The 27,306-nt window shown below is 44.4% G+C and overlaps 1 protein-coding gene across 5 annotated transcripts in view; it reads left to right on the forward strand.

The window, feature by feature from the left end:
- LOC133370913 (discoidin, CUB and LCCL domain-containing protein 1-like) overlaps positions 1-27,306 on the forward strand; it is a 66,314-nt gene that overhangs the window by 3,851 nt on the left and 35,157 nt on the right. For 4 of the 5 annotated variants that reach the window (XM_061597813.1, XM_061597814.1, XM_061597817.1 and 1 more), the window contains exons 2-3: positions 13,662-13,883; positions 26,273-26,410. In XM_061597813.1, coding sequence (XP_061453797.1) covers positions 13,662-13,883; positions 26,273-26,410 — 360 coding nt within the window. Of the gene's footprint in view, positions 1-5,789; positions 5,873-13,661; positions 13,884-26,272; positions 26,411-27,306 lie in introns of those variants that run through there. The other variant, XM_061597815.1, reaches the window with a different exon arrangement.

The raw sequence follows: 27,306 nt of genomic DNA on the forward strand, positions 1-27,306 counted from the left end.
CAAACTTCTTAGGTTGCAGTCTTATATACATGTACCTGAAAACAAGTTCCATGGAACACAAGTAGGACTTACTCCTGAGTAAACATGTAGGCATCCTCGGTTAAAGCTGGGTTTTCTTGTCATCTGTCCTGCGCAATCTGACCTAATGACATTAACCAGGCTGGAAGTGAGCCATTATTGATTTCAGCACCAGATGCAGCCCACTGGTACAAACAAGCTTTACCTAGTTTGTGTGACAAAAACTGTTGTCCTAGTTCCAGTGCTGATATTGGGGAACCCGAGGCCTGGGGGCCAAATGGAGCCCTCCAGTCTTCTCTCTCTGGTTCTCAGAACTCTCCCCAAGCCACGCCCACTTTCCTCAGGCCACACCCCTCACTGTCCCTGCTTCTCAACCTGAGTGTTTTTGTCCAGCTGGAAGGTGTCCTCAAACTCTAATGACGCCTCTTGTATGCCTAGATGGAGGATAGAGAGGGGGTGTTAAATGTGTGCAGTAGAAACTAGCCTCCTGTTCAAAGGTGAAATTTATATTTGTTGCACTGCCCACTTTTGCCTCTGGCCCTGGCCGACACTGGCATGTGGCCCTCAAAAGGTTGCCCAGAAAGGGAATGTGGCCCTTGGCCTGAAAAAGCTTCCTCATCCTGTACCAGTGATTGAGTACAGTCCTGTCTCTAAAGGCTAGAGACTGTCTATTTTTACAGTTCAGGTGAATTCAGTTTGATGACATGTAAAATGTCAGAAACTGGTAAAACATTTCTGGGGTTTAGTAGAACAATGAAGGAAAACACCTGTGTTTGCACTAAAGGTCAGAAATTGATTTTAGCTCAGCCTGTTGGAGGGAAAGGGTAGTATAAAATGACCGGTCCAAGCGAAGCAAAGTTGTCCTTCTTTCCTCAGACAGGGTCCCATTGGTTCATCTCATTGGTCTATCCAAGAAATAGCTGATAGTTATTTCTTTATTTTATATTCCACCTTTTCTCCAAGAAGAAACCCAGGGAAAGAAAGAAGCAGCAAAACACTAAAAACATCTTTAAAACCAAAACGTCTTCAAATTCCTGCTCCTGGCGCTCTCTTTTGCTATTGTTGTTACTTCTGCTGTACAGCCTGCTTCTACTGACACTCTTTGTGAATATAATCTCTGCACGACTATTTTTTTTCTGTTCAGTATCAAATAAGAAAAGCTAGCAGTGTTGAAAGTCACAGTTGGGTGGATCTGTAGCTCCTTGGGAAGAAATGGAGGACACCCATTCCCAATACCTAGAATCGCCTCTGTGAACATTGAGTGAGGGAGATGTTTAAATGAAATTGGCAATAGTCAAATCCAAATTTAGTCCTTCCAATGAGTACCTACAGGCTCAGGTTGCCAACTACCCCCCTAGCTCTATCTTAAACATGATCTGCCGCAAGCTTCAGGCAATAACATAGCAGTGATCTCCCTGTATCAGTCAAGCCACGGTTAATTGGCACAGCAGCAAGGTTGTGAAGGGTGCTGGGAGTTCTATCCCTGTGAGGGGTAAACTACAATTCCTAGGATTCTTTGGAGGAAGGCAAGTGCTTTAAGGCTACATTCTAGCCATGCAGAAGCCAGAGCTTTCTGCAGGGAAAGCGGAGGGGACCCAGCCCTCGTACCTATTCTGATGCCCCCCCTTTGCCTATTGTTTTTAAAGTCCACAGGATGCACAATTTGGAGAAATCTGGGGAGTTGGGGTGGGGGTTTATAGATTTCATTAAAGGGTTTCATTGGTAGGGGTGATGGAAGTTGTAATCCAACAATATCCAGAGAGTCACAGGCTTCCCATCTTTAAATCCCAGGCTCCTCACTTAAAACCTAAGTGACAGGAGTAATAAAAATATATCAAGAAAAGCCCTCTAGATCCAAAGTCAGCTATTATAAAAAGTTCATTCCTCTTTCTGTCCAAATAATCCCTAAACCATGGGTTCCCAAACTGTGGTCCATGAGCTTCATTCGGGGTCCATGGCATGTCTGTGGATTTTTGGATGAAGATGGGAGATGGCCCATCTATCACATTAAATAGCCATATTGATTTTTAATAGCATTTTATTGCCTCTTTCATTTATTATATTGCATTTTATGGTGTTACAATTCGAAGATATGGAATTCAAATTGTAATATATTAAAATGCAATAGAATTATAGAATAGTAGAGTTGGAAGGGGCTCATCAGGCCATCAAGCCCAACCCTCTACTCAATGCAGGAATCCAACTTAAAGCATCCCAGACAACAGATAAGATTAACTGTAAAAATTAATTTACAATTAAAAGATTGTAACAGCATATAGTACAGCACACTGTAACTGCTACAACAGGCAGAAAAATCATTACGTGGTCCATCAAGACCCTCAGCAATCTTTTGTGGTCCATAGAGAAAAGAAGTTTGGGAACTACTCTCTTTGGCTGCAATCCAATACATGTCTAATCAGAAGTAAGCTCCATTGGGTTCAATGGAATTTATTCCCAGATAAGTCTGTATTGATTGCAGCCTTAGTTCATCTGGCAGGCAGACAAACTGGGTGCTGCCACACTCTAGATTGGCTGTAGGTACCCACTCCCAGTTCAAAGCAACATTCTTATTTTTTTCTGATTATTTGCTGTACGTTCGAGTTTTGGTAGATATATATTGCAGCAGAGTGCAGAAATAACTGTTCTGTTAAGACTGGTAGTTGAAAGAATAAAGAAATTTAAGGTTTATTACTACAAAGAAGAAAAGCTATACATGCTGAAGCAGTCATGCAGCTTCTACTCAGGGAGCCATTACTGACTAACTGAGAACAAAGGCAGGAAGACAAGGGAGGAAGGGGAAGAGCAAAGCCTGCAAAAACAACAAGCACTTTAGATGAGGAATCAGCAGAGAAAATAATTGATTGCCTGTCTGTCTCTCCCTCTTCACTGGTTCAGGTCAGTTGTAACATGCATTGATGCTTTACTCCCAACACTGCATGGTATGGCAGGATACAAGATTATCAAATCAGCCACTTCATCTGAGGCCTGTGACACTACAAGCCCCCTGAACATCCCTCAGTTGTAGCCAAATTGTGCATCCACCCCCCATGTAGCTTTCTAAAAACAATAGCTAAGGGGAACATGAACATAGTTAAGGGAGCTGGGACCCCTCTGCCCCCCTACAATTTGAGCACTCTAGCCCAGTGTGCAAATGGCCAAGAGAATTCCCAATCTCACCCTATCCTCACATCTGTGCCTTGCAGCAACTACTCATTCATCATAGCCCACACTCACTTTTAATCCTCCTTGGGCCCGTCCCACGCTATGACGGGAAAGTGTATAATGTGGATCTTGCCACTTTTGCTGTGACTATGGAATGGAAATCTCCAAGGCCAGCTTTCGCCAGCCTGCCAGCCTCCAGCTGTTTGGACTACAATTCCCATCAGCTCCAGCCAGCAGGGCCACGCTTTCATTTTGAGGTTCTCATTCTGGATAGCAGCACTAAGAGGATCTATGGAGCTTAGGGTTAACAGCTGACTAAATCTTCGAAGCTTCTGCTTGCGGTCCTGTTCCTTATTCCTGTCTGGCTCCTTCAGGACATGTAAGCTCATTTGCAGAGCAGTGCAGATCTGTTAATGACACCCAGCTGCAACCCTATAGACTCTATAGTTTAGAGTGAACCAGGGGCAATCAAGGTGCTGCTGGTCTACATCTACCATCATCCCTGACCGCTGGCTGCAGCTGATAGGAGGGGTTGTCCCAAGAGTATCTGGAGGGCCATAAACTGACTTGGGAGTAAAGTAGACATCTGAAACAGGTTAACTGCTGAGCAGACATGCAGTTGTTTCGGGGTCAAAAATGAAGTGCCGGTACTCATAAATTGATAAAAATGCTGTGGGTGCCAGCACCCACTGGTTACCATGTGTACTGGTGAGTACCATCTAGAGATGGGTGAGAAATCTGATTCAGTTCACATTTGCAGCTGAATCTATCAAATCTGCATTTCCCAAATCAATATGATAACCAAAACACAGCCATCCTTTGAAATGTCCACTTATGTGAATTTTGCAATGCAGTTTGCCAACCAAACAATGTATGCAAAAATGCATGTGTTAGGGCGAGTGCACATGAAAATGAATATTTGAGTGAAAATAACATGCAAAATGCATTATATCATGAGAAATTGCTTGCAAAAATGTGTACATTAGTCAAAGCTGCCTACAAACTTGTGTTTATTAGGAGAAATTCACACCAAAATGCTGGAGAATTTTCACGAGGATTAAAAAAAAACGGAAATTGCTACAGAAATGTGGAGAACTGAATTTAAGATTAGGAAAACAGAGAGATGGAAAGAACCAACATCGACAGAACATTCCATCCCTAGTATCATCACAAAAAAACCCCCTACAGACATCAGTTGCATGGGTGAGGGACCTCTGTTCATGGGACCCTCTCTGTCTGGCCTTCAGGACTCTCCCGACCCTCTTCACACACACCCAAGCATTTTTGTCTGGCTGGAGTATGTCTTTGAACTCTAATAATTTATCTTATTTATTTATTTATTTTATTTGTATACCGCCTCATAGCCGAAGCTCTCTGGGCGGTTTACAGCAACTAAAAACATCAAAAACAAACATACAAATTTAAAACACAATTTAAAAAACACATGCTAAAATGCCTGGGAGAAGAGGAAAGTCTTGACCTGGCGCCGAAAATATAACAGTGATGGCGCCAGGCGCACCTCATCAAGAAAATCATTCCATAACTTGGGGGCCACCACTGAGAAGGCCCTCTCCCTTGCACCCGGAGGAGGGCCTTAGATGGTGAGCATAGTGTATGGGTGGGTTCATATCGGGAGAGGCGTTCCCTCAGGTATTGTGGTCCCAAGCTCTAATAATGCCTCTTGGTTGCCTGGATGGAGGATAGAGAGAGGTGTGTGAGTGTGTGTAGCAATGGTGACTGATGCCCATTGAGACTGGTGGGGCGGAAAGCAGGGAGCCCAAACAGTAGGTGGAGCCAGAACCAATCACAGGCAGCGTCAACTGATTCTAGTTTTGTCCCCCAACTTCCTCCCAGGGTGGAACTCAGGGTTCTAACAACGCAATCCTGTGCATGTTTACTCAGAAGTCTGCCTAAATGGAGTGTGATTTTTTTTAATGAAAAGGCTTAGGTAGCATGCTGTCAGATCTTGGGGCACTGTTGTCATAGGATCACCTCCTGGTGTCACACTGAAGTATAGCAGTTCTGTATAATAATGATTCCTCCTGCAAACTAACTCCACAATAATGACTAGTGATTTACTTACAAATTAGTTAAGGGACGCTCCAGACTTCCTTTTTATTGTGTATGCATGATTATTTGTGCTGCTGATGCTATCAGGGCCGTTATATGCGATCTCATTTTCAATACTGTTTGTGTCTGCAAAGGTTATGGAGCAATTACACTGTTTCCAGTCCGTGCATATCTTGTAACTTCCTGCTGAAATCCCATAACTTTTAATAAGACAAATGTTCTGGTTTATTTTTGTCCTGCTTTTGTTGCTCTATAGCCCCACCGGACAGCAATAATGCGCTAACATTGAGGAAGCATCACAGAACAGAACAAACTAAAGCAGAATAAATCCACCACTAGAACATGTTGCAGAACGCACCCACGATAAAAAAAACCAATCTGGAGAGGCCTGAAATGCACATGATTCTAACAAATATTTTGGTCTCTTATCTGGAATATTTTGTTTTGCTGCTTCTTATACTATTGTTGACTTTAAATTTGAACACCACTTTAGGAATTTGACTGAAATGCAAGATCGGATTTTAAAAGTCAAATAACGTGATACAGTGACATAAAAAATTGGAAATGGACTGCCTTCAAGTCAATACCAACTTATGGCGACCCTATGAACAGGGTTTTCATGGTAAGCGGTATTCAGAGGGGGTTAACCATTGCCTCCCTCTGAGGCTAGTCCTCCCCAGCTGGCTAGGGCCTGCTCAGCTTACCACAGCTGTACAAGCCAGCCCCTTCCTTGTCTGCAACTGCCAGCTGGGGGGCAACTGGGCTCCCTGGGACTATGCAGCTTGCCCATGGCTGCACAGGTGGCAGGGCACGTAAGCCCTGAGCAGAGCTTGGAAAAGTTACTTTTTTAAACTACAACTCCCATCAGCCCCAGCCAGCATGGCCACTGGATTGGGCTGATAGGAGGTGTAGTTCAAAAAAGTAACTTCTCAAGCTCTGCCCCTGAGCCACTCTCTGTGGGGGTGATCTTTAGCTGGTCCTTGACATCCAGGAGACACGAGCGGGGATTTGAACTCACAGACTCTGGACTCCCAGCCAGGCTCTCCTCCCTACTGTGCTATACCAGCCCCATAATGTGATACAGTGACATAAATAGTGGCTATAAATAAAAGGTCACACTACCTAACATGTATGAACAGCTGGTGGTGGCTAGTGGCTTCATGTCAGTGGTATAGAGGAATCCTCTCTGGATTTTAATCTGAACTTTCAATGAGCTGTCCAAATGCTTCAGCATTCCACTGCCCCACTGACATGGAGCCACTAGCCACCACTGGAGCAGCGAGACCGTTATATCCTTTGTGCGTTCTTCAGAAGCACGTATATTCCTGGTGTTTGAAATAACCACCACAAAATGTGTTTAAAGTGCACTGTTTTCCTGCAGTGAATACACCCCAAAGCAAACTGTTGAACTTTGCTGTGAAACTTCCTATCTCATCCTGAAATATCTGCCCGCCACTCCTCAAAGAATTAGGCCTCCATTTGGAAAGCAGTGATATGGTGGAAGTGGAACACAAAGGCATGCAGTGTTGGGAGTTTTTTTTTCAGAACAAGAGCAATGACATCATCTGCTAGAAGACCAGAGTAATGGATAGATTTTTTGACAAGTGAATGACAAGCTGATAATGAGGCTTTCAAGTTTGTTTATGATAGAGGAAGTCAGAGAAAAAGGAAAATAATTAAGTAGAGGCTGGGTATTTCTTTCCTTTTCTTTGATGGGGTTCCTGTTTCATTCTAGCAATTTAAATGGTAATGGTTCTTTGCAAGATTTTTCATATTTCTGATTATTTTATTTATCATTTATTGAATTTGTATTCTGACTTTCCTCCTGAAGGAGCCCAGGGGGGCAAACATGAACAAAACAATTTAACCAGAAAAAGAAAAGCATACTAAAAACAGTTAAAACATTCCAAGACACAGTTACAATTAAAAAACATTCCAGTTAAGAAAATTCTTTCATCAGTGATCTTTGGGTTGCCAGGAACAACCTCCTTCAACCCTCAAATGCCTGGGTAAAAATCTAAAGGTTGCGTTTCAGTTGGCTGAAGACCTTTTGTTAAAGCTCCGTGTGTTTTACAAGTTGAACCTATGCCGTCAGAAGTAAGCACTATTGAGTTCAATGGAGTTTACTCCCCGAAGATTGCAGTCAACTATTCGGATCCTCATAAATTGGAATTATGCTATGGGCTGCTGCTGTGTGTGGATAGATAGATATATTTGCATGAGAATGATTCAATACAGCTGCCTGCATTTTTGGGGAGCAAGGGGGCTGACCCCTCAGTATTCTAGGGTGTGCTGGAGTTGATGTTAATATGTAGATGACAATTTAAAATAAATGTTTGCGTTCATCCAGTGATATTACTAAGAACATATAACTTAGTAGTAGTAGTAGTAGTAGCAGTAGCAGCAGCAGCAGCAGCAGCAGCAGCACAAATGTAGGAAGAAAACAGATATAGGTGTCCAGTTGTCACCCTCTGCATTGAGCAAGTATACAGGTAATCTGCTGATGTTTTCACATCACTTCTGAGAGCTATAGCAAAGAAATTACAAATTAACTCATTTATATACACGTCAAGATAAAGCAAGACAGTGGGCATAGCAAAATGTGTGTGTGTGTGTGTGTGTGTGTGTGTGTGTGTGTGTGTGTGTGAGAGAGAGAGAGAGAGAGAGAGAGAGAGAGAGAGAGAGAGAGAGAGAGAGAGAGAGAATTATTAGTTTTCAGGTTTTAGGTCTTAATTTGAAAAGAAGTCATTCCCCACCACCTCCGCATTGCATCTGTTGTATTTTGTCTTTCCCACATCCTGTTGAAAAATGTCCCAGCTGGAATTTGCTGACCAACATGGTAATGTCTTCCTGCTGAATGAGTTCCAGAAAAATGCAATGACTTGTGCACTGGAAACCATCAATATCTGAGTTGTGTGTAATTTCTTTGTAAGCGGTTTTGTTTTTGATTTTTCGCATTGCAAAGTCCTGGGAATTGTGATTTCATCTGCTAACTTGGAATTTCCCACTGCTTCCCTCCAGCTTTCTGTAACGTAGTTTGCAGTTTCTTGAGAAGGTGCTGCAAATGCCGGCCAAGGATGTGGGCAGCCATACATAAAAGCAGATCTAGCAAACCAGAGAGTGGCTTGTATCATCAACATCATCATCAAGCAGCTTCATACCCAGCATTGCTCAGGAATTCTAAGAATTAAAAAAAATCAGTACAGTTTTGAAATCAGTGGTTAGAATCAGTGCAGGTTTGAAAGGTTCAGTCCACCATCTCGATTCAAAATGGCATGAATTGCAGACAAAAACCTGCTCCTTGATCTCAAGAGCCATCATACAAAATTTGCTTATGGTATCATAAGAAGTGTCCAAATGGCTTAAAGTGGGTGGAGCATTATTGCTCTACATAACCCATTGCCCCCTTTACCAGCACCATCAAAATACAGTATGCCAACTATGGAGATATATGCCACTTTGCTTAATTTACGTCATTTATGCAGGGCACAGTCTAGTCAGAAGTAAGTCCTATTGAATTCAGTGAGGCTTTCTCCCAGGCAAGGAGGTTATGACTATAGCCTTAGATTTTAGTTTCTATTTTTTTTCTTTTTAAACAAGATTGTGCATAATGCAGACAGCTCTGACCCGTCTTGAGAGTTTATCCTTGCAATAGCAACAACCCTGTGAGGTAGATTAGACTCTGTGTGTGTGTGTGTGTGTGTGTGTGTGTGTGTGTGTGAGAGAGAGAGAGAGAGAGAGAGAGAGAGAGAGACTTGCCTAGGGTCAACCATTCCGCCAAATCAAGTTTGAGCAGATATTTGAATCTGCTTTCTTCCCAGTCATAGGAACATAGGAAGGTACGTTATACCAAGTCTGACCATTGGTCCATCTAGCTTAGTATTGTCTACATGGACTAGCAGCAGTTCTCCAGGATTTCAGATGGGATCATCTCCAAGCCCTGCCTGGAGATGCCATGGATTGAACCTGGGACCTTCTGCTCTGCCACTGAGCTATGACCCTTCCCCAAGTGCTGGTGCAGCCTTCTAACCTCTCAGAGCAGATCCAGACCAGACACCTCTTGGGTGCATTTGTCCATTACCTGGTCCATTTTGCCTACTGGTGTTGCTCCGCTATTTCTCTCCCCCATCCTTGTTGAACACAGCCAGAGAAAATTCTCTTCCTTGGGTCTTGCGCCTCCGTGCATTTGCTGGTTAGAGAGCTCCCCCCCTGCCACCCCATTCAGCACAAATAAGAAAGAAGCTAGTAAACCAGCAAAGCCAGAAACATGTGGAATTGTAGGAAATCCTTTGCCAAGCAGATTACCCTCTCCCAGGCCCTTGATTCAACTCTAACCCTACTCATAATCTCGTTCATCTGTGTCTTTAATCAGTATGGTGTGCCATAGTCTCAAGCCAATTCCCATAAATATTTCACTCTCCAACCAAAGACAATTAGGCTGATTCCCCCATGCACCCTTCTTCAACCCCTTTTACTAAAAAATGAAATAGAAGGGCCAATATTAGATAGTTCTGGGAACTGAGGGCATCCTGAAGGCTCTTTCCTGTCAAAGGCATCTTATGTAATCTAAGCTTTTATATCCCCAAACATGTTAAAACATTGCAGTCTTGCATTATTGTTGCTGCTGTTGTTTATTAAATGTATATTTTATTATTTCGTATTTGATTGTTGCATGTATACGCCGCCTTTCCTTCAAGGAGTTCAAGGTGATGTAGTTCTCTGCCTCTACATTTTTTCCTCACAACAACCCTGTGAAGTAGTTAGGCTGAGAGGCACTGACTGGCCCAAGGTTACCCAGTGAGCTTCATGGCTAAGTAGGGATTTGAACCATGGTTTCCCAGGTCCCAGTCCAACACTCTAACCACTTTGCCCCACCCACACCCTTCTTCCCAAAGGAGTCCAGGGCAGCAAACATAACGAGACAATTTAACAGCAGCAAAACGAAAAGCATTCTAGTTCTAGTCATCACCCTCTGAGCCTCTCGATGGGGTGGTACTCGGAGGAGGGCCTTAGATGTTGAGCGTAGTGTACGGGTAGGTTCATATTGGGAGAGGCGTTCCACCAGGTATTGCGGTCCCATGCCGTGTAGGGCTTTATAGGTCAAAACCAGCACTTTGAATCTAGCCCGGAAACAAATAGGAAGCCAGTGCAGACGGGCCAGAACAGGTGTTATATGAGCGGACCTTCTGGTCCGCGTCAACAATCTGGCCACTGCATTCTGGACTAGCTGTAGTTTCCGAACAGTCTTCAAGGGCAGCCCCACGTAGAGCGTGTTGCAGTAGTCCAATCTAGAAGTTACCAGAGCATGAACAACTGAAGCGAGGACGTCACTGTCCAGATAGGGACGTAGCTGGGCTACCAATCGAAGATGGTAAAAAGCATTCCGTGCCACCGAGGCCACCTGGGCTTCAAGAGACAGGGAAGGATCGAAAAGAACTCCCAAGCTACGAACCTGTTCCTTCAAGGGGAGTGTAACCCCATCAAGAACAGGATGAACATCCACCATCTGAGCAGAGAAGGCACTCACCAACAGCGTCTCAGTCTTGTCTGGATTGAGCTTCAGTCTGTTAGCTCCCATCCAGTCCATTATCGCGGCCAGGCAACGGTTTAGCACGTTAACAGCCTCACCTGAGGAGGATGAAAAGGAGAAATAGAGCTGCGTGTCATCAGCGTATTGATGACAACGCACCCCAAAACTCCTGATGACCGCACCCAGCGGCTTCATGTAGATGTTGAAAAGCACGGGGGACAGTGCCGATCCCTGCGGGACTCCACAATGGAGAGTCCAGGGTATCGAGCAATGTTCCCCAAGCACTACCTTCTGGTGACTAGAACCAGGGCCTTTTCAGTAGTGGCCCCCGAACTGTGGAACAGTCTTCTTGATGAGGTGCGCCTGACGCCAACGCTACTATCTTTTCGGTGCCAGGTGAAAACCTTTTTATACTCCCAGGCATTTTAAAGTGTATTTTAAACAGCATTTCCGTATTTTGGATGTTGTTTGGTTCGTTATTGTTTGTTTGTTTTGTTTTTTGATTTATTGTATTTATTGTATTTATATATTGTGCTTGTTTTTATCTTTTTGTACACCGCCCAGAGAGCCTTCGGGCTTAGGGCGGTATATAAATTAAACTAAATAAATAAATAAATAAAATAAACACAGTTTAAAAGCATTCTAAAGCTTTGCGGATACCATGGACTGCAAAAAAGACAAATAATTGGGTGTTAGAACAAATTCAACCAGAACTGTCACTAGAAACTAAAATGATGAAACTGAGGTTATCATACTTTGGACACATCATGAGAAGACATGATTCACTAGAAAAGGCAATAATGTTGGGAAAACAGAAGGGAGTAGAAAAAGTGGAAGGCCAAACAAGAGATGATTGACTCCATATAGGAAGCCAGAGACCTGAACTTACAAGATCTGAACAGGGTGGTTTATAACAGATGCTCTTGGAGGTCGCTGATTCATAGGGTTGTCGTAAGTCAAAATCGACTTGAAGGCACGTAACAACAAATTGCTAACAAAAAGCTGACCCATCATAAAATGTTGCACTTGATGTAATTAGCAGGTCATACCTGTGTTGTAGTCATTCAAGTATCAGGTGCAGACTTCCCCAACCTGGTGCCCTCGCAGTGTTGTTGGACTCCAGCTCCCATGAGGCCCAGTCAGGGTGGCCAGCAGCCAGAGACAACAGGGATTGTAGTCCAACAACATAGGAATGTCAGAAGCTCCCTTATACCGAATCAGACCATTGGCCCACCCATCTCACTTTTGTCTACACTGACTGGCAGTTGCTCTCCAGCCTTTCAGACCCAGCCCTACCTGGAGATGCAGGAGATTGAGCCTGGGACCTTTTCAAAGCTGCAATCCAGTTCACATTTCATTCGGAGAAAAAAACCCATAGGACTCATGAATATCTGAATAAGCAGGAGTCACATTCACATCATAAATTTAAAGTACATCCAGTGCTGATGTAAAGCACATGATTTGCCTCAAAGAAACCTGAGAACTGTGGTTTCCCCCTCGCAGAGTTACACATTCCCGGCACCCTTAACAAACTACTGTTCCCACCCATGATTCTTTGGGGAAAGTCACATGCTTTAAATGGATGTGCTTTAAATGAATTGTGTGTGAACCTGCCCAGGAACTTCATTAGATCTGAGATTAAGTTGACCAAGTCTGGTTCAACGCTGCAAGGGGGGGGGGGGAGAGTAGAGTGGACTATTCAATTTCAGACTGCAGGTGTGCGGGGGCATTATTGACTATGCACTACTTTTACTGTATACACTGCCTTGCTACACGTCAGCACTCAAAATCTCTTGCAATTTTGAGTACAATGACTGAGTTTATGTTCTAAAAGGCTAAAAGGAATTGGAAGAGGAAATTAAGCAAACTGAGGCACCAGCTCTTTTATATTATGGCATTATAGCCAGGTGGAATGGTCACTGCATTAGACAGTTCTGAGAGGGAGGAAGCCCAATGGTCGTTGATCTCAGCTGAGGGGTATGGTTATCTGGGGTCTCAGGGGGACTTGGACCCCTTACATTTTTGGGAGCAGGGTCCCAGCAGGGTCCCTATGTCTCCAGCAACCTACAAGGATAACCCTAGCAGCCAATCAGCATGAAAGGGGAGTGTGGTAGCCACTGAGAAGAGTATTCTAACATGCTTCCTTGTCCATTCCTTCTGATTGTAGCCAATCAGAGTGAAAGGAGGTGAGTCAGCCACTGAGAAGACTCTCCTCAGAAGCTAACACACTCCCCTTTCATGCTTATTGGCTCCTAGAGACATCTGTTATTGTGGGAGAAGGCATTAGCAAGGACCTCATTCTCAACTCAGCAACAACAACAACAAAAAGATAGGAGGGGTGTGACTCTGACTATCATGAAGGGAACCTGCACTTCTGAATTTGCCAGTACACTTCTGAGGAGGTCCCAGGTTCAAGATTAGGAAAATAAGACAGGAGGTATCAGGAGCACAGGAAGCCCCCTTATACTGCATCAGACCATTACTCCATCTAGCTTAGTATTGTCCACACTGGCTGGAACCAACACTCCAGGATTTCAGGCAGGGGTATCTCCTGGCACTAACTGGAGATGCCGGAGTTTGAACTTGGGACTTTCTGCAGGTAAGGCAGATGTTCTGCCATGGAGCTATGGCCCTTTCCCTTCATTCCCCCATCATGACTTATAGCCATCATGGCTAGTAGCCTACTAGGTAGTAGCGTGAAAAGGATGTGGTAGCAGGTAATGGTGAAGGCCTCAATCTGGAGAGCCAATGCCAGTCATAGTAGATTATTTTTGGCTAGATAGACAAATAGTTTGACCTGGCATAAGGCCCCTTTCTAAAATGGGTGCCACTCTGCACTTAGCGTGGGTGTGTATACCAATCTGATCTCTTTGCCTTCCAGGGGATGGTTGCGGCCACTCGGTGCTGACACCTTACAGTGGGACACTAACTTCCAAGAACTACCCTGGCACTTATCCCAACTTCACATCCTGTGAGTGGAGGATTCACGGGGCCGCGGGGAGCTACCTGAGCCTGACCTTTGGAGACATGGACATTGAAGCCTCAGGACAGTGCAAATCTGGCTTCTTGTTGCTTGCTTCTCCATCAGATGGATCCCGCTTTGGTAAGGACACCCTTTGACATCTTAGTCAATAAGGATCACCAAGCTGAGTGCCTGGAAAGCTTTGAATAGTGGGAGTTGAGCATACTTGGCAAAAGGGTCAGGAAGAGAAAATAAACGACACACATCATGTTCACCCTGGAGTGGTGGCAAAGGCTGTAGCTCAGTGGCACAGCACCTGCTTTGCATGCCAAAGGTTCCAGGTTCAGTTTCTGACATCTCCAGGTAGGGCTGGGGAAGAAGTCTCTTGCCTGAAACCCTGTAGGGCTGCTGCCAGTCAGTGAAGACAGTACTGAGCTAAATGGACAAATGGACAGACTCAGGACAAGTCAGCTGCTTACAACCCTATTCTCTCTCCCCCCCCATCCCACTTCATGTGTTGAGAACAGGCAACAGTGTATGCTGTGACCTCATTTCTCATGGATGTCAGATGGGGGAGTCTCCCCCACCTGCAAAAGGTGTTTCTGCATATCGAAAATAGGCACAACATGGGAATGGCTAGGTTAGCTTACATGGTTTTCCTTACATTGTTGTTTAATTTATAAGTTTTTTGGGTTTTTTTTCATCATTTCAACCTGATACGCAGGTAAGAAAATGTCATGGCTGGTATCCAGCTAAGCCATTCTGCTAGTGCATGGACTTGTAGCTATGCAATAAAACTTCCCTGACCTCTCCTCTCCTCTCCCCACCAACCAATAAGTCTGTTCTGGGGATCCCCCCCCCAACTCTCCAGAGCGGATTTACAGGGCATGCAGGGAGAGGAAAAGGCAGGGAAGTTCCAATGCACAGCTACTATTGTTGTTATAATTTAATGTATTACCTGCCCTTCACCCTGAGGTCCCAGGGCAGGTTGCAACAGTTTAAAATAAATCCTTGTGCAAGGTGGTCCAACTACAACTTCTGACAAGCCAAAAGTCCTTGTGTTTCATTGGACACCACCCTGTGTCTCACATGACTTTCTGTTAGCAAGGGGCACATTTCCATTGTGGGGGATCGTCTGGCACTCTGGCACTCCCTTTCCCTGCTTTCTGCCCACCTCTTGCCATCCCCATGAATTTAGGCTGAGGGCTTCATCCAGCCCTTGGGGCACAGGCTCTCCACCCGTGCTTCACACAATTAAGGATATTTCTTCAAGAGTCTGATTGGCTGCTAAATATTAATCCTAACACTCCATATCTTTTTTTGTAAGCCACTCTCAGCTTACAAAAGGGTGGAGGAGTATAAATACCTTCACTAACTAGCTAACTAATATCAACCTTCCCCAGTTTGGTGCCCTCCTGATGTTGTTGGACTCCCAACTCCCATCAGCCCCAGACAGCCAGGCCAATGGTCAGAGATGATGGGAGTTGTAGTCCAGCAGTAACATCTGGAGAGCACTGGGTTGGGGAAGGCTGCTGTGTCTACCACTGTGGCCGCCAGACCAGATGCAAATGCCCTGTGGAAGTTGGCCAAGAGAGCAATTGTTCTAGAGAAGAACTCTAAGAAATAAGCCCTCCCCACCCACCCCCCTTAGCTGCTTGGAAAGATGGGACGAGAGGCGGTCAGCAAAACTAATCGGGTCTTTTCCATCTCTGATTTCTACGGTTATTCAGACAGAGGAAGGGAAAGCGATGAATGATCTCCCTGCCGACCCTCTCATGTGTCACTCTGGCAGAGCACAAAGGGCCCTTCTCTTTGCAATACTCTTGGCATTCCTGGGCTCTCGTCCCTTCACTGCTTCCTTGGCTGGCAGTTCTTTCCCTGCTGTATCCTATATTTAGCTCTGCTTCCTCTTGGCATGCTGGGGAGGCGAGGGCTCATCCACCCTTCTCTTCACCCCTTGCCCCTCCGCCTCCACCACCTCCCATTCCTGGCAGAGGCTGTTTTTTTCCTTGATTCCTTGGAAGCCCACTCCTCTCCTAGCAGACATTTGTAAAGGTCATCCTTCCTTGCACACTTCCTTCTTTCCTCCCTTTTCCAGCTTCCCCCTCTACAGGCTGCTTAACGCTCTGCTTCCGGCCCATCCAGTCTCTCTTTAAATCTGTTAGATCTTTCCCAGGAAATCCTGAAAACATTTGGGGCAGTGGTCCTCAGGGGGGACACACTTTAATGAAAAGGCACACACACACATCTGCTCCTTGCATTAGTTCCCTCACTGTAGCCCATTTCCCATGCAGATATTTTAAAAGGCAGATTTTTTTCCCTTGACCCTATTCTTATTTAGGGCATTACACTGAAATACACACACCGTCCCTCCTTTCCAGGCCATAGCCATGATGCACATATGTGAAGAACCTTTGCAGTTATGATGTTTTTAAAGCGGATGTGGGATACTTGCACATAGACGTTTTGTATGGACTTGGAGCTGTGTGTGCATGCAACATCGTTTAGATGAGATCATGTTGTGTGGATGCTGTTCAAGATTTGCTTGCATGAGCAGTGCCAAGTCCACAATAAACTGCCATGTGGAAGCACCCCTGGATTATGGATCCTGGAAGGAAATTACCTACAAACCCTCCCCCACCCTCTCCACATATTCAGAAACAGCCTCACCTCTAGGGATAGATAAATTTGTCACTTTCTGTTTCTCTCAGCTTCTTATTTTCACAGTCTTAATTTTGGTTGTTCACATTTCCACATCAGTTTGTGATATTTCTTCTTTAACAAGTCCTCATGATAATTAACCAGCATTTTAATGGGAATTTCTCCTAGTATACACATGTTTGTGTGCTTGATATACACACTTTTGCAAAGCAATTTTCCTTTATTATTTTTGCCAATATATGCATTTTTATATACCCTTTACCCCACATATGTGCATTTTTGTACACATTACTTGGGTGGAGAACTACACTGCAAAATTCAGAGAAGTGTGAATTTCAAAGGATAGCTGTGTTTCATTTTGCATATTGGCTTGGAAAGTGCCAGTTAGGTGGGTTTGCCTTTAAATGCAAACCATCAAATTACTCCCCAATCCCTACCCACTGCACAGAGAGCCACATGTCAGACACAGTGTTCTTGTTTTCTAGCTAGGGAAAAAAATCATCCCAGCCAAACCCTTGTGCTATATTTCCTGGAATGAACAAAAGTCAGAATTCATCTCTGGCTATTTCCAAGCACAACAATGACAGTTTGGTGTTCTTCCTTATCCCTGGACAGAATTTTGTGTTCCGAAAGAAGGTTCCTTCTGCTTGACTGTGTGAATCTGATTGAATGAGTCCTATTGATTAACAGTTCCGAATGAGTGGATGCCCAGGAAGCAAGTTAAATCTGCTGAAATATCACATTCTGCTTGATCACATGAAGTATATCAACTGCCAGGCATACAGGAAGTAGTGAGGGGGAAATGTTCAGTGTTGGAGACATTCTTGAACACAGTTGTACAAAACTGCAACAAAAAAACAAGAAGGGTGTAAAACTGTAGCTTCACTTTAATTAATTAGTGAAATGGTCATGACTGTGAAACATACTCAAGTGTTTCTATGGTGCAGGAAACCCTGAGTGCATTGTCCTTGGGAGATAAAGAGATATCCGTTTCCATTTTGACCTGTGTTCATCGCGTGCAGCGCTGTTTCCATTCTGCTGTAGTTCAGCTTCTGACAAAAACTACATTGTTCATCTTGCTGTTTGCTGTGGCAGAAATTTACATAATTAATTACATGATTATTATGTTATTTCACACTGTTCATTTCAATGCAAAAGAAATGCAAATGGAAAAACCTGTCATCAATCACGTGCCATTTGTGGACTGAAAGCAACAACGGTGAATACGGATTGTGCTTGCTGGATTGTTTTCCATTCTTGACATGAGCTGACTAAGCAAACACTGGCAATTTCTGCTCCCATTTCTGTTGGAATTCTTTGAAATCCCACAACAATCACCAAGGGCAAAGTGCTTCACCCCCTCTCCTGAAAATTCAAACACTCTTCTCCTAACTTCAGTTCCTGGGGAAACACTGCTTTGAACTTCCTGCAGTTCTTTGGAGCAAGAGTGAGATATACATGTAAATGGCTGTCATTATTCATTGTATCTGGATACTGGCTTGTGGAGAGATGGGGTATAGCTTGCTGGGCTACTTACAGTGCCATCCTGCGCATGCCTACTCAGAGGTCCAGCTGAGTTCTATGAAGCTTACTCCTGAGGAACTGAGTATAGGATAGCAGCCTCAAAGTCATTGTTTTTCACAATGTTAATCCCTTAAAAGGCCACCGTTCAAAATAGACAAAGCTCTCTCCTTTCTGAGCTTTGAGGAAGACATTCAACAGGTGTAGCTTTTGTACCACAATGCTGCACCACAAAGGAGAACCTGCGACCCTCCAGAGGGGATTGTACTCCAATTCCCAGCAGCCTCAGCCAAGCATAGCCAGTGGTCATGGATGATGAGAGCATGGATGATGTAGTCCAGCAACAACTGGAAGGCCATGGGTTCCCCATCCCTGGGCTAAACATTGCCCTTCTTTTCAGTTCTCAAGGGGAGGGAAATGCTTTCCCTTTCAGAATACTGTCCATATAGCTCAAACTATGCATGATGTTAATCACGCATAGTCAGTGGAGGCTGGACCACTGGGGCAAGTAATGCACTGTCCCACCAGTCTCAGTCTGCCGTCAGCCATCCCATGCCTGCCTGCCTCCTTGTTTACAGCCAGATGGGGTGGCACTGCGTGTTTGCATCTGCCTTCTTAGTCTCAATGTCGTCCTTGTAGAATTCATCTGGGAGAAGGATGTGGATGAACTTAGAATTAGTTGGCACCACCTATCATTCACTCTGCCACCATCTGCGGTTGGTCTCCCTGCCTTCTGCCTAGCTAAAATAACATACCAAAAATGCATGAAATGAGGCGAAACTGCTTGCAAAAATGTGTTGCTTGGGAGAAATTTGCACAAATATGCTGGCAAGTTTTCACAAGGACTTAAAATAAAAACTGCAAATTGCTGCAGAAATATGAACTGAATTTAAGAATGGAAAAATAACGGAGAGAAACCAAAACAGGCAGATTCGTTCATCCCTACCAATTAGTGGTATTGACTGAGCAATACAGACCAAAGGTGGGGAATCTCAGGCTTAGGGGTAAATTTGGCCCTCCAGGCCCCTCTATCTGGCCCTTGGAACTCTCTCCAGGCCACACCCCCTCTCCCTAGCTGCATCCTTCACCAATCCTGCTCCACACCCAGAAGATGGTATTCACTAAAAAGATATGCCAGGACAAAGATTAGTGCTAGTGCAATAGGATCGCCCTCCTCTCTTCCCCCCATGCGTACCCTGCACCATCTCCAAACCTGCTCTGGCAGGTTCGGGGAAACCTCAGAACAGATTTAGGGGGCATGCAGGGGGAAGAGAGGGTGAGATTGTTCCATTGCTCAAGGAAAAATCCTTGCACTGATGGAAAAATCTGCTCCATGCTATGCTGAATACAACCCAGAGTGCTTTTGCCTGGGTTGTTCAATATGTCCTTGACCTCTGATCATTCCTCTTGCTTACCTCATTCCTCTTGCTTACCTCATTCCTCTTGCTTACCTGGGTGGAGGATAGACAGAGGTGCATGCCTGTGTCTAGAAACTAGCCTGCTGTACAGAGTTAACATTTCCCTTTGCTCCTCCACCCACTTTCGTCTCTGGCCATGCCTATCACTGGCACGCGGCCCCCAGGAAGGTTGCCTAGAAGGGAATGCGGCCCTCGAGCTGAAAAAGGCTCTCCGCCTCATCGAGACCAATGAGCCAACTTGTTACAAGGCAACTTTTTATGTAAGTTTGTCTCTCTGTAATGTGTGCGTTTGTGTGTATAGTGACAGCGCTTTTCACTTAACAGGAGCCTGGCACATTTGCTGGAATGGTTTTTTTCCTTCCCCCTCATTTGGCCAGTTCCCGCTTCTGGCAGCGGCACCCAGAGCAGATGCTCACTTCAAAGTGGAGGCTTCTCTTGTCCAATTCAGCCGTCGGCAAAGCTGCCTTCTGGCTGACTTTCGGGAAGTTCTCTGGGACGGAAGTTCTGTGCAAGCATGACCTTGAAACGACGCGATGTGCGTAGGAAGGGAGAGGAACTCCTGGCTGCAGCTCCTGAGTGTTGCTTTGTTCCAATGCGCTGTGGGAAATGATGCAGCTGGCAGGCTCCTCTGGCTTGGGGCAAGTGGTGCAGCATGAAGGCTTTCGTGTCATGGGGTACTACCTTATACTAAGACCATCTAGCCCAGTATTGTCTACACTGACTGGTAGTGGCTTTCCAGGGTTTCAGACAGGGAGTCTCTCCCGGTCTGGCATGGGAGCTGCTAGGCATTGAATGTGGGGCCTTCAGAATGCAAAGCAGATTCTCTTCCACTGAGCTACAGCTCTGCCCGCAGCACAGTGGCAGAGAGGACTATAAAGACAGGGCACAAATGAATCCTGGAAGTAGCTGCCCTTGGTCATATCTGCAGCCTATGTTTATCATCCGATTGGTTTCAAAGTTGGCCAGGCGTTATTTTCCCCCCTGCCAAGCTTAGCCTCTTCCTTTCTTCCTTTTATCCTCATTGTTATTTAATGTACAACTTAACACTAGCGTATATTTTAACATACAGTGCAGGTGTACCTATGAGATCTCTGCTTAGGGTTCCAGTGCGTCTGCACCTCTCTCTCCTCAAAGCAGGGGCACACGACGCTAGATAAACCCCACCCCTTTCTGCTGTAAAACTTGGTGCTTGGGTGCATTTTTTTAAAAAAAAAATAAGCTTCAAAGGGATTTTGCAACTGATTGGCAGATCAACCTGTTCCTCCTCCAAGTGCGGCCAAGGGAAATGCTTTCCTCTGGCAACTAGTGTGCTCCCAGCTTTAGTCCAGTAAAATGTTGCATTGTGGACTGCTAGCTTGGTTTGCTTGTTCTTTGTTGATCACTGCATTTTCTCACCTCATGGCTATAAGGATGGGAGGAAGCCTGAAGGGACAAAGCAGAAGCTTCCAGGAAAACCCTAGTGCTTCACAACTTGCTATTATTTTCATCATGGTCTTAGGGACCATCTGAAACTGAAATGGGCACCAGTGGCCATTAGCTGTCAAGCCAGGGATTTCATAGATTCATAGTATTGTAGAGTTGGAAGGGGCCTGTAAGGCCATTGAGTCTAACCTCCTACTCAATGCAGGAATCCAACTGAAAGCATACTGGACAGGTGGCTGTCCAGCTGCCTCTTGAAGGCCTCCAGTGTTGGAGAGCCCACCACCTCCCTAGGTCATTGGCTCCATTGTCATACTGGTTTAATAGTTGGGCAGATTTTCCTGATGTTCCATCGAAATTTGGCATCCTGCAACTTGAGCCCATTATTCAGTGTCCTGCACTCTGGGATGACCGAGAAGAGATCACGACCCTCCTCTGTGTGGCAACCTTTCAAGCACTTGAAGAGTGCTATCATGTCTCCCCTCAGTCTTCTCTTCTCAAGGCTAAACATGTCCACTTCTTTCAGTGTGTCCTCACAGGGCTTTGTTTCCAGTCCCCTGATCATTTATGCTACTACTTAATAGAGCACAATTTTGGCGGGGCAAAGTCAGTCTCTCTCTGCCTCTCCCTCTTCCCTTTCTTTCAGACTAGTTGTATTTAATCCTTAGGATCTCCTTTGAGTCAAACCAGCTCACTGGTTCTGTACACTGACTCCTTTTTTTCTACATAAACAGTTAATTGGGTTTATGTACTAAGTAGGCATATGCACAATTTCATTTCACTTATTTAATATGTGAATGTTCCACCAGACAAGATGGCTTGCAAAAATATAAACCATCACATAAACAATGAAATCGCCATATGGCAAAACAACTCGGCTAAAAAAATCTTTGCAATCAGGCCAGTACATCCAGATTAAAATTAATGATAAAGGCATGTGATACTTGTCTCCAAATTGGGGGGAGTCTGTCTTGTGTTGATATTAATGCTATGATTTTTTTAAATGAGAGGTATAGGAAATAAAATTAATACAATCATCCATCTTTAAAATATGCTCTCTGGTGCGTTTTTGGCCCTTGGGATATTGCTGCATCTTGCTAGCATATTCTGTCCCACCCATCTTCCTCCATACCACCGTGCTCAGGGAGTGTAGCTGATCTGATTTTATCTTCACATTGATCCTTTTTTCTGCTGAGGGCTGCACAGTGCTCTGTCAGGTGGGCAGTGGTGGCTGGCGCCCATTGCGACTGGTGGGGCGGAAAGCAGGGAGCCCAAACAGTAGTGGAGCTGGAGCCAATGAGAGGCGCAGCCAACTAGTTCTAATTTTGTCCCCCATCCTCTTCCCTGCTGAGCTCTGCAAAGGCTACACTGAGAATAAAGAGGAGGAGGAAGCTGGCAACAGGGCTGTAGCCATCCAGGATTTTGAGGGGGGGGTCTTAGACCCCTGACTTTTTTGGAAGCAGGGTTCCAGCAGGGTCCCTATATCTCCAGCATCCTGTGAGCCAATAAGCAAGTGTGTTAGCCACTGAGAAGAATCTTCCAACATGCTTCCTTGACCTTTCCTGCAAATTGGAGCCCTTCAGAGTGAAAGGAGGTGAGTGAGCTACTGAGAAGACTCTTCTCAGTAGCTAACACACTCCCATTTTGTGCTGATTAGCTTCTAGGGATGTCTGTTGTTGTGGGAGAAGATGTGCTTGGGAAGGACTGAGGAGATGATGACAGAGCAAGCAAGCGAGTGAGGGGGTGTGGCACCACTATCCTGAAGGGAGCCTGCACTTCTGAATTTGCCACTACACTACTGGCTGCAACCAGTGCTACTCCCTGGACTGGTTGCAAGTAGGAAGGCAGGGAGGTGGGACTTGACTGAGGACAGACCGAAGTTGGTGGGGCAGTGCCTCACTTGCCCTAATGGAGCAGCATCCTCTGTGGATAGTTGGGGTGGAGCCAGCAGTGGGTGGAGCAGAGTCAAAAGTGGGTGGGGCACCTCTTCTTTCTCTCTTTCTGCCATCCCTTTCCCCCTCTAATTATTTCCCATCTTGCCACCCAGATCAAATTAGTCTGAAGCCACATGTGGGCTGCATGCTGCCCACTCCCCTGGGTCTTAGTGCACCATCCGTGTCCCATGGACTTACAGAGTTACATTGGGAAAATAGACATAGGTCTCTGCTCCCTAAGAGTTTACAATTTAAGATAGCAGTGGGGAAACCAACAAAGGGAAACTGAAGATAGAAGAATGTCGGCAAATGTCCTGTTATGGTTGTGCCCATTCATCATACATGTTTTGGCTCTGAATCTGTTCCCTTTCCCCATGATTTTAGATATTTATTTTATTACATTTATATTCCGCCTTTCCTCCAAGAAGGAGCCCAGGGTGGCAAACAAGCAATAAAACACTAGAAACATCTTTAAAATGACTCAAAACCAAAACATCTTAAAAACAATTCTAATGCAGACCCATTTCCCTAGATGGATCAGGTTTGCATTATTAGCTGGTGCGAGGCATGCCAAATGGCTGATGATGGAGACATACATAGCGTTTGTTTAAGGAGGGCGTGTGTGGCTGGAGAGAGGATGCAGGGCCTTTTTTGGCCTGCAACAGGGACTCCAGTGATTGATCTGTAATTCATGCTTAGCCTGTTGTCCTGGGGGTGGGAAGTCAAGAGTTTTACAGAGCAGTGTTTGGGTACGATGAGGATGTGGGAATCACTCACTCTGACTCAGCCATCGTTTATGGCTGCTTAATCAGAGTGAAGCATCTACATGATGCATTCCAAGACAGAAGTTCAGGGTCATGCCTTAAGTGGGTTTCCACCCAACCCACCCTGCCGCCCCAGGTGCCCCTACGAGCAAGAATTAGGTCGCTTCCAGATGACTTGTTTATTGAGCATTCATCCTGATTTATTTGCACAAAGATTGCGGGCAGGTTAGATGACATAGGCTAGTGTGCATTCATTCTGATCTGTCTGCGGGGAGGTTAGTCAACTTTGCCTCAAGCAAATGTTATTCCACAATTTGCAGTGCTTTTCTGGTCAGTTTCATTATTGCAAAAAGGCCAAGGAGTGAGTTCATTGTGCAAAAAGCACCAAAAGAACTTTAATTTGGCAGCATGTGGCTGTATGCCACCCAAAAATAGTGATAGTCTGGAAGCACCCTTAATTTATGGATCTGCAGGCAATCAGAAGGTACAAGGAAATGTCAGCTCTGAGATTTTGGAGCATTCAGTACAACTTCATAGTTTTGTTGGATTCCCTTGGGTCAATTGCCTCTTCTTCGCCTAACCTACCTCGAGGGTTGTCATAAAGATAAAAGGGTGTGTGGGTTTATGCTGTCTGGAATAAGGCTGTGGGAGAAACAGAGCCACACTTTCTAGAGTTCTCTGGAAAGAGTGTGTTAAACCACTCAGGGAATTGTAGCTCTGTGAGAAGAATAGGAGTCTCCTAACAACTCTCTGTACCCTTCACAAATTACAACTCCCAGGATTCTTTTGGGGGAAGCCACGACTGTTTGAAGTGGAATCAATATATGGTGTGAAGTGAACATGGTCTAGCTAGCCCTTCAACTGCATGAAGGGTTAGAATGCCTGAGTAGAGCCTGAGGGATTCCTTGTTCAAATGAAGTTGAAGCAGTGAAAGAAGTAAGAGTTAAATAGATTAGGACAGGTCTTGGCCTGTCTGCTGAAATGACAGCTGGGGCTTGGAGGTAGGGGAGATCATACTGTGCAAATCTGCCCGTTATAAAACAGGACTTATTGATCAGACCCTCCCTACAAAGTGCTGGGCAAAGGCTGGCAGTTAACGGGGAGAGGGAGATTGCAAATTAATTTGGATTAAATAGCTGAAGGCATGAGGGGATTTGTTTTCTGCCTTGTCTGGAGCCAAAAGAAAAAGGGAACTTGGAAGACATAGCTTGCAAACCTCTTCACTTCATTCACTGGGGCATGTGACATATGGGTCCCACTTAGAGGGAGAAATTAAGTTTGGTATTGAAAGGCAAACCTGCCAGATTCTTACTTCCCAAAACAACACACAAACTGAAACACAGCCATCCTTCAAAATTTTCCAGCGCAGTTGTTCAGCCAAGTAAAGTGTACAAAAATGTATATATTCAGGTAAAGTGTACATGAAACAGCATCTGTTAGAGAAAATAACATACAGAAAAGCTTTATTTGTTTATTTATATCCTGCCCTTCCTCCCAGCAGGAGCCCAGGAACTTTATACGAGAGGCCATTGCTTTGCAAAATGTATATTAGGCAAAGTTGCATACAAAAATGTGTACGTTAGGAGAAGTTTGCTGATGAACTTTCATGAGAACATTTTTTAAAAAATCACAAACTAAAGCGGAAACGTGAGGAACTGAATTTAAGATTGGAAAAATGAGAAACTGAGCAAACTGAAATGGACAGATTCACTCATCCCTCCTTGCTTGAGACAGAAGAGTGTTTTGCCCTCGAAAGTGGGTGGGAAAGCTGTGACCCTCCAAATGTTGTTGGACTCCAAATTGCATCAGTCCCAGGGCCCTCTGTGTGCGTTTGTTTGTTTGTTTGTCAGGTGTATTATGTAACTGATCATTGATGCAATAATAGTGCATTAGTGGTGGATTTATACTGGACCATCCATATAACATTCCACATTATCAGTTGATCTGTGATGCCTCCCAAATGTTATTCAATTATTGGCACCTAGAGGGGCCCTCTTGCATACGTACACACACACACACAAGAAGTTCCAGGATCGCAACAAGGAGCTATGGGCCTTCCACTGATTGGAAACAAAGCACTAACTCAGCTCTGAAACTTTTTCAGGCGCAAACACTGTTTGAAAGTGAGATCACATATAACCACCCCGATACCTTCATGAGCACAAAACATCATGAGTGCACAATCAAAAGGATGTCTTGAATGGCCCACAGTCATCATGGCCAATGGTCAGGGATGATGGGGGTTGAATTTCAGAAATACAGAGCTACACAAAATTACAACAAATAAACCCTGACAGGAAGACCCAGTAAACACTCAGCGCATATTATCACTTACAAAATATTACCAGAGTTGTCAAGTTCAGAGAAAATCAACCTAACTCAGGATGTCCTTTCTTAATAAGCCATGAGTCTGCAATGATGTTCTTGTTTAGAGGTGTAATCAATAAAGCAATACCTCTTTGGGGAAGTTGTCTTCCTTGCTGTTTCTTATGCAGTGCAGTTGCTTGGTAGGTTTCTGCATTAAAGCCAGTGCCCGCATTTGACAACACCTTTCTTCAAAACATTCAATGTTTCACTTTTCCACTTTTTGGCCATAATATGTCTTGCTGCATTTAGTAAGAAGGTTAATAAGGGAATCAACTTTTTGACTCCTCCTCTGCATTCAAACCACCCTGCAAGTAGAAAAGTTGCACATCAGGGAGCAATCTGGGCTCTCTGCTGAAGGTGATCGATTAAGGGTGGGCTAAATGACTACTTTGTTTCTTGATATAATGTTCTAGGAGTCTGTTCATTCTCTCTCTGTCTCTTTCCAGGCCCATACTGTGGCAATTCAAATCCACCACACACGGTCTTGGTGATGAACTCCACCTCAGTCACCATTTTGTTCAACACCACAACACATCGCTCAGGACGTGGCTTCCTCCTTTCTTATGCCAGTGGCAACCAGTCAGGTAGGAGAGATATTCACATTGCATTGGGTGCAAAGTCCCAGAAAATGAGAAGTTTTTCCTTTTCAATCTTCTGCCTTTGGAGTTCTTCCACCTATAACAGTGCATATCAGTGAACTGAATACTTGCCCATTAACATTAATGATACTGGGTTTTAAAAAATAAAGTTAAAAAAGTATGTGTGGTTATTCGTACATTTATTTTATTTTATTTAGAAAAAGACACTTTTTAAAGTGCAAAAACGGCTCTGGGGATTGGGGGAAAGATTGCTGGTGGCATTGCAATGCGACCAGCCAATTCTTTATTTATTTATTGTAACAGAGTTTATATACTGCTAAACGATAAGAACCTCAGTTTCATATGAATTCATATGATATGTTTTCTTATACATTCAAATCGGTAACTTTTTAAATTTTGAAAATGTGAAATATTTTAGATTAGTTTACAAAAAACGCTAGTGGGGGTTACAACTTTTATTATCAGCATTTGAATTTATATAACCACGTGCATGCAAACACATGCACACACATTCTGAGTTCCAAATCTATCCTGAAAACTGAACGTTTACTGAGAATTCAAATTCTGAATCTGAACTTTCAGTGTCCAAATTTAAAACTCGTATCTGAAAATCTAAAAAAAAATCTTAAGTGTGAAAAATTTGAATTTGATTGCCTCCCTCCTCAAACAAACAAACAAACAAACAAACAAACTCAGCTTTACCTCAATGGTAGTTCGGGTTTTTTAACCCTTTAAATAATGGGCAATTAAGAAAAATAAGAAAAGCTCTGCTGGATTAGACCAAGAGTCCATTTTGGCCAACCAGATGCTTCTCTAGGAAGCCCACATGCAGGGCATAAGAGCTCTCTAGCTGTTGCTTCCAGCAGCTGGTACTCAAGAGC

The sequence above is a fragment of the Rhineura floridana genome, chromosome 15, assembly GCF_030035675.1.
Source record: "Rhineura floridana isolate rRhiFlo1 chromosome 15, rRhiFlo1.hap2, whole genome shotgun sequence".
NCBI classification, from domain to species: domain Eukaryota; kingdom Metazoa; phylum Chordata; class Lepidosauria; order Squamata; family Rhineuridae; genus Rhineura; species Rhineura floridana.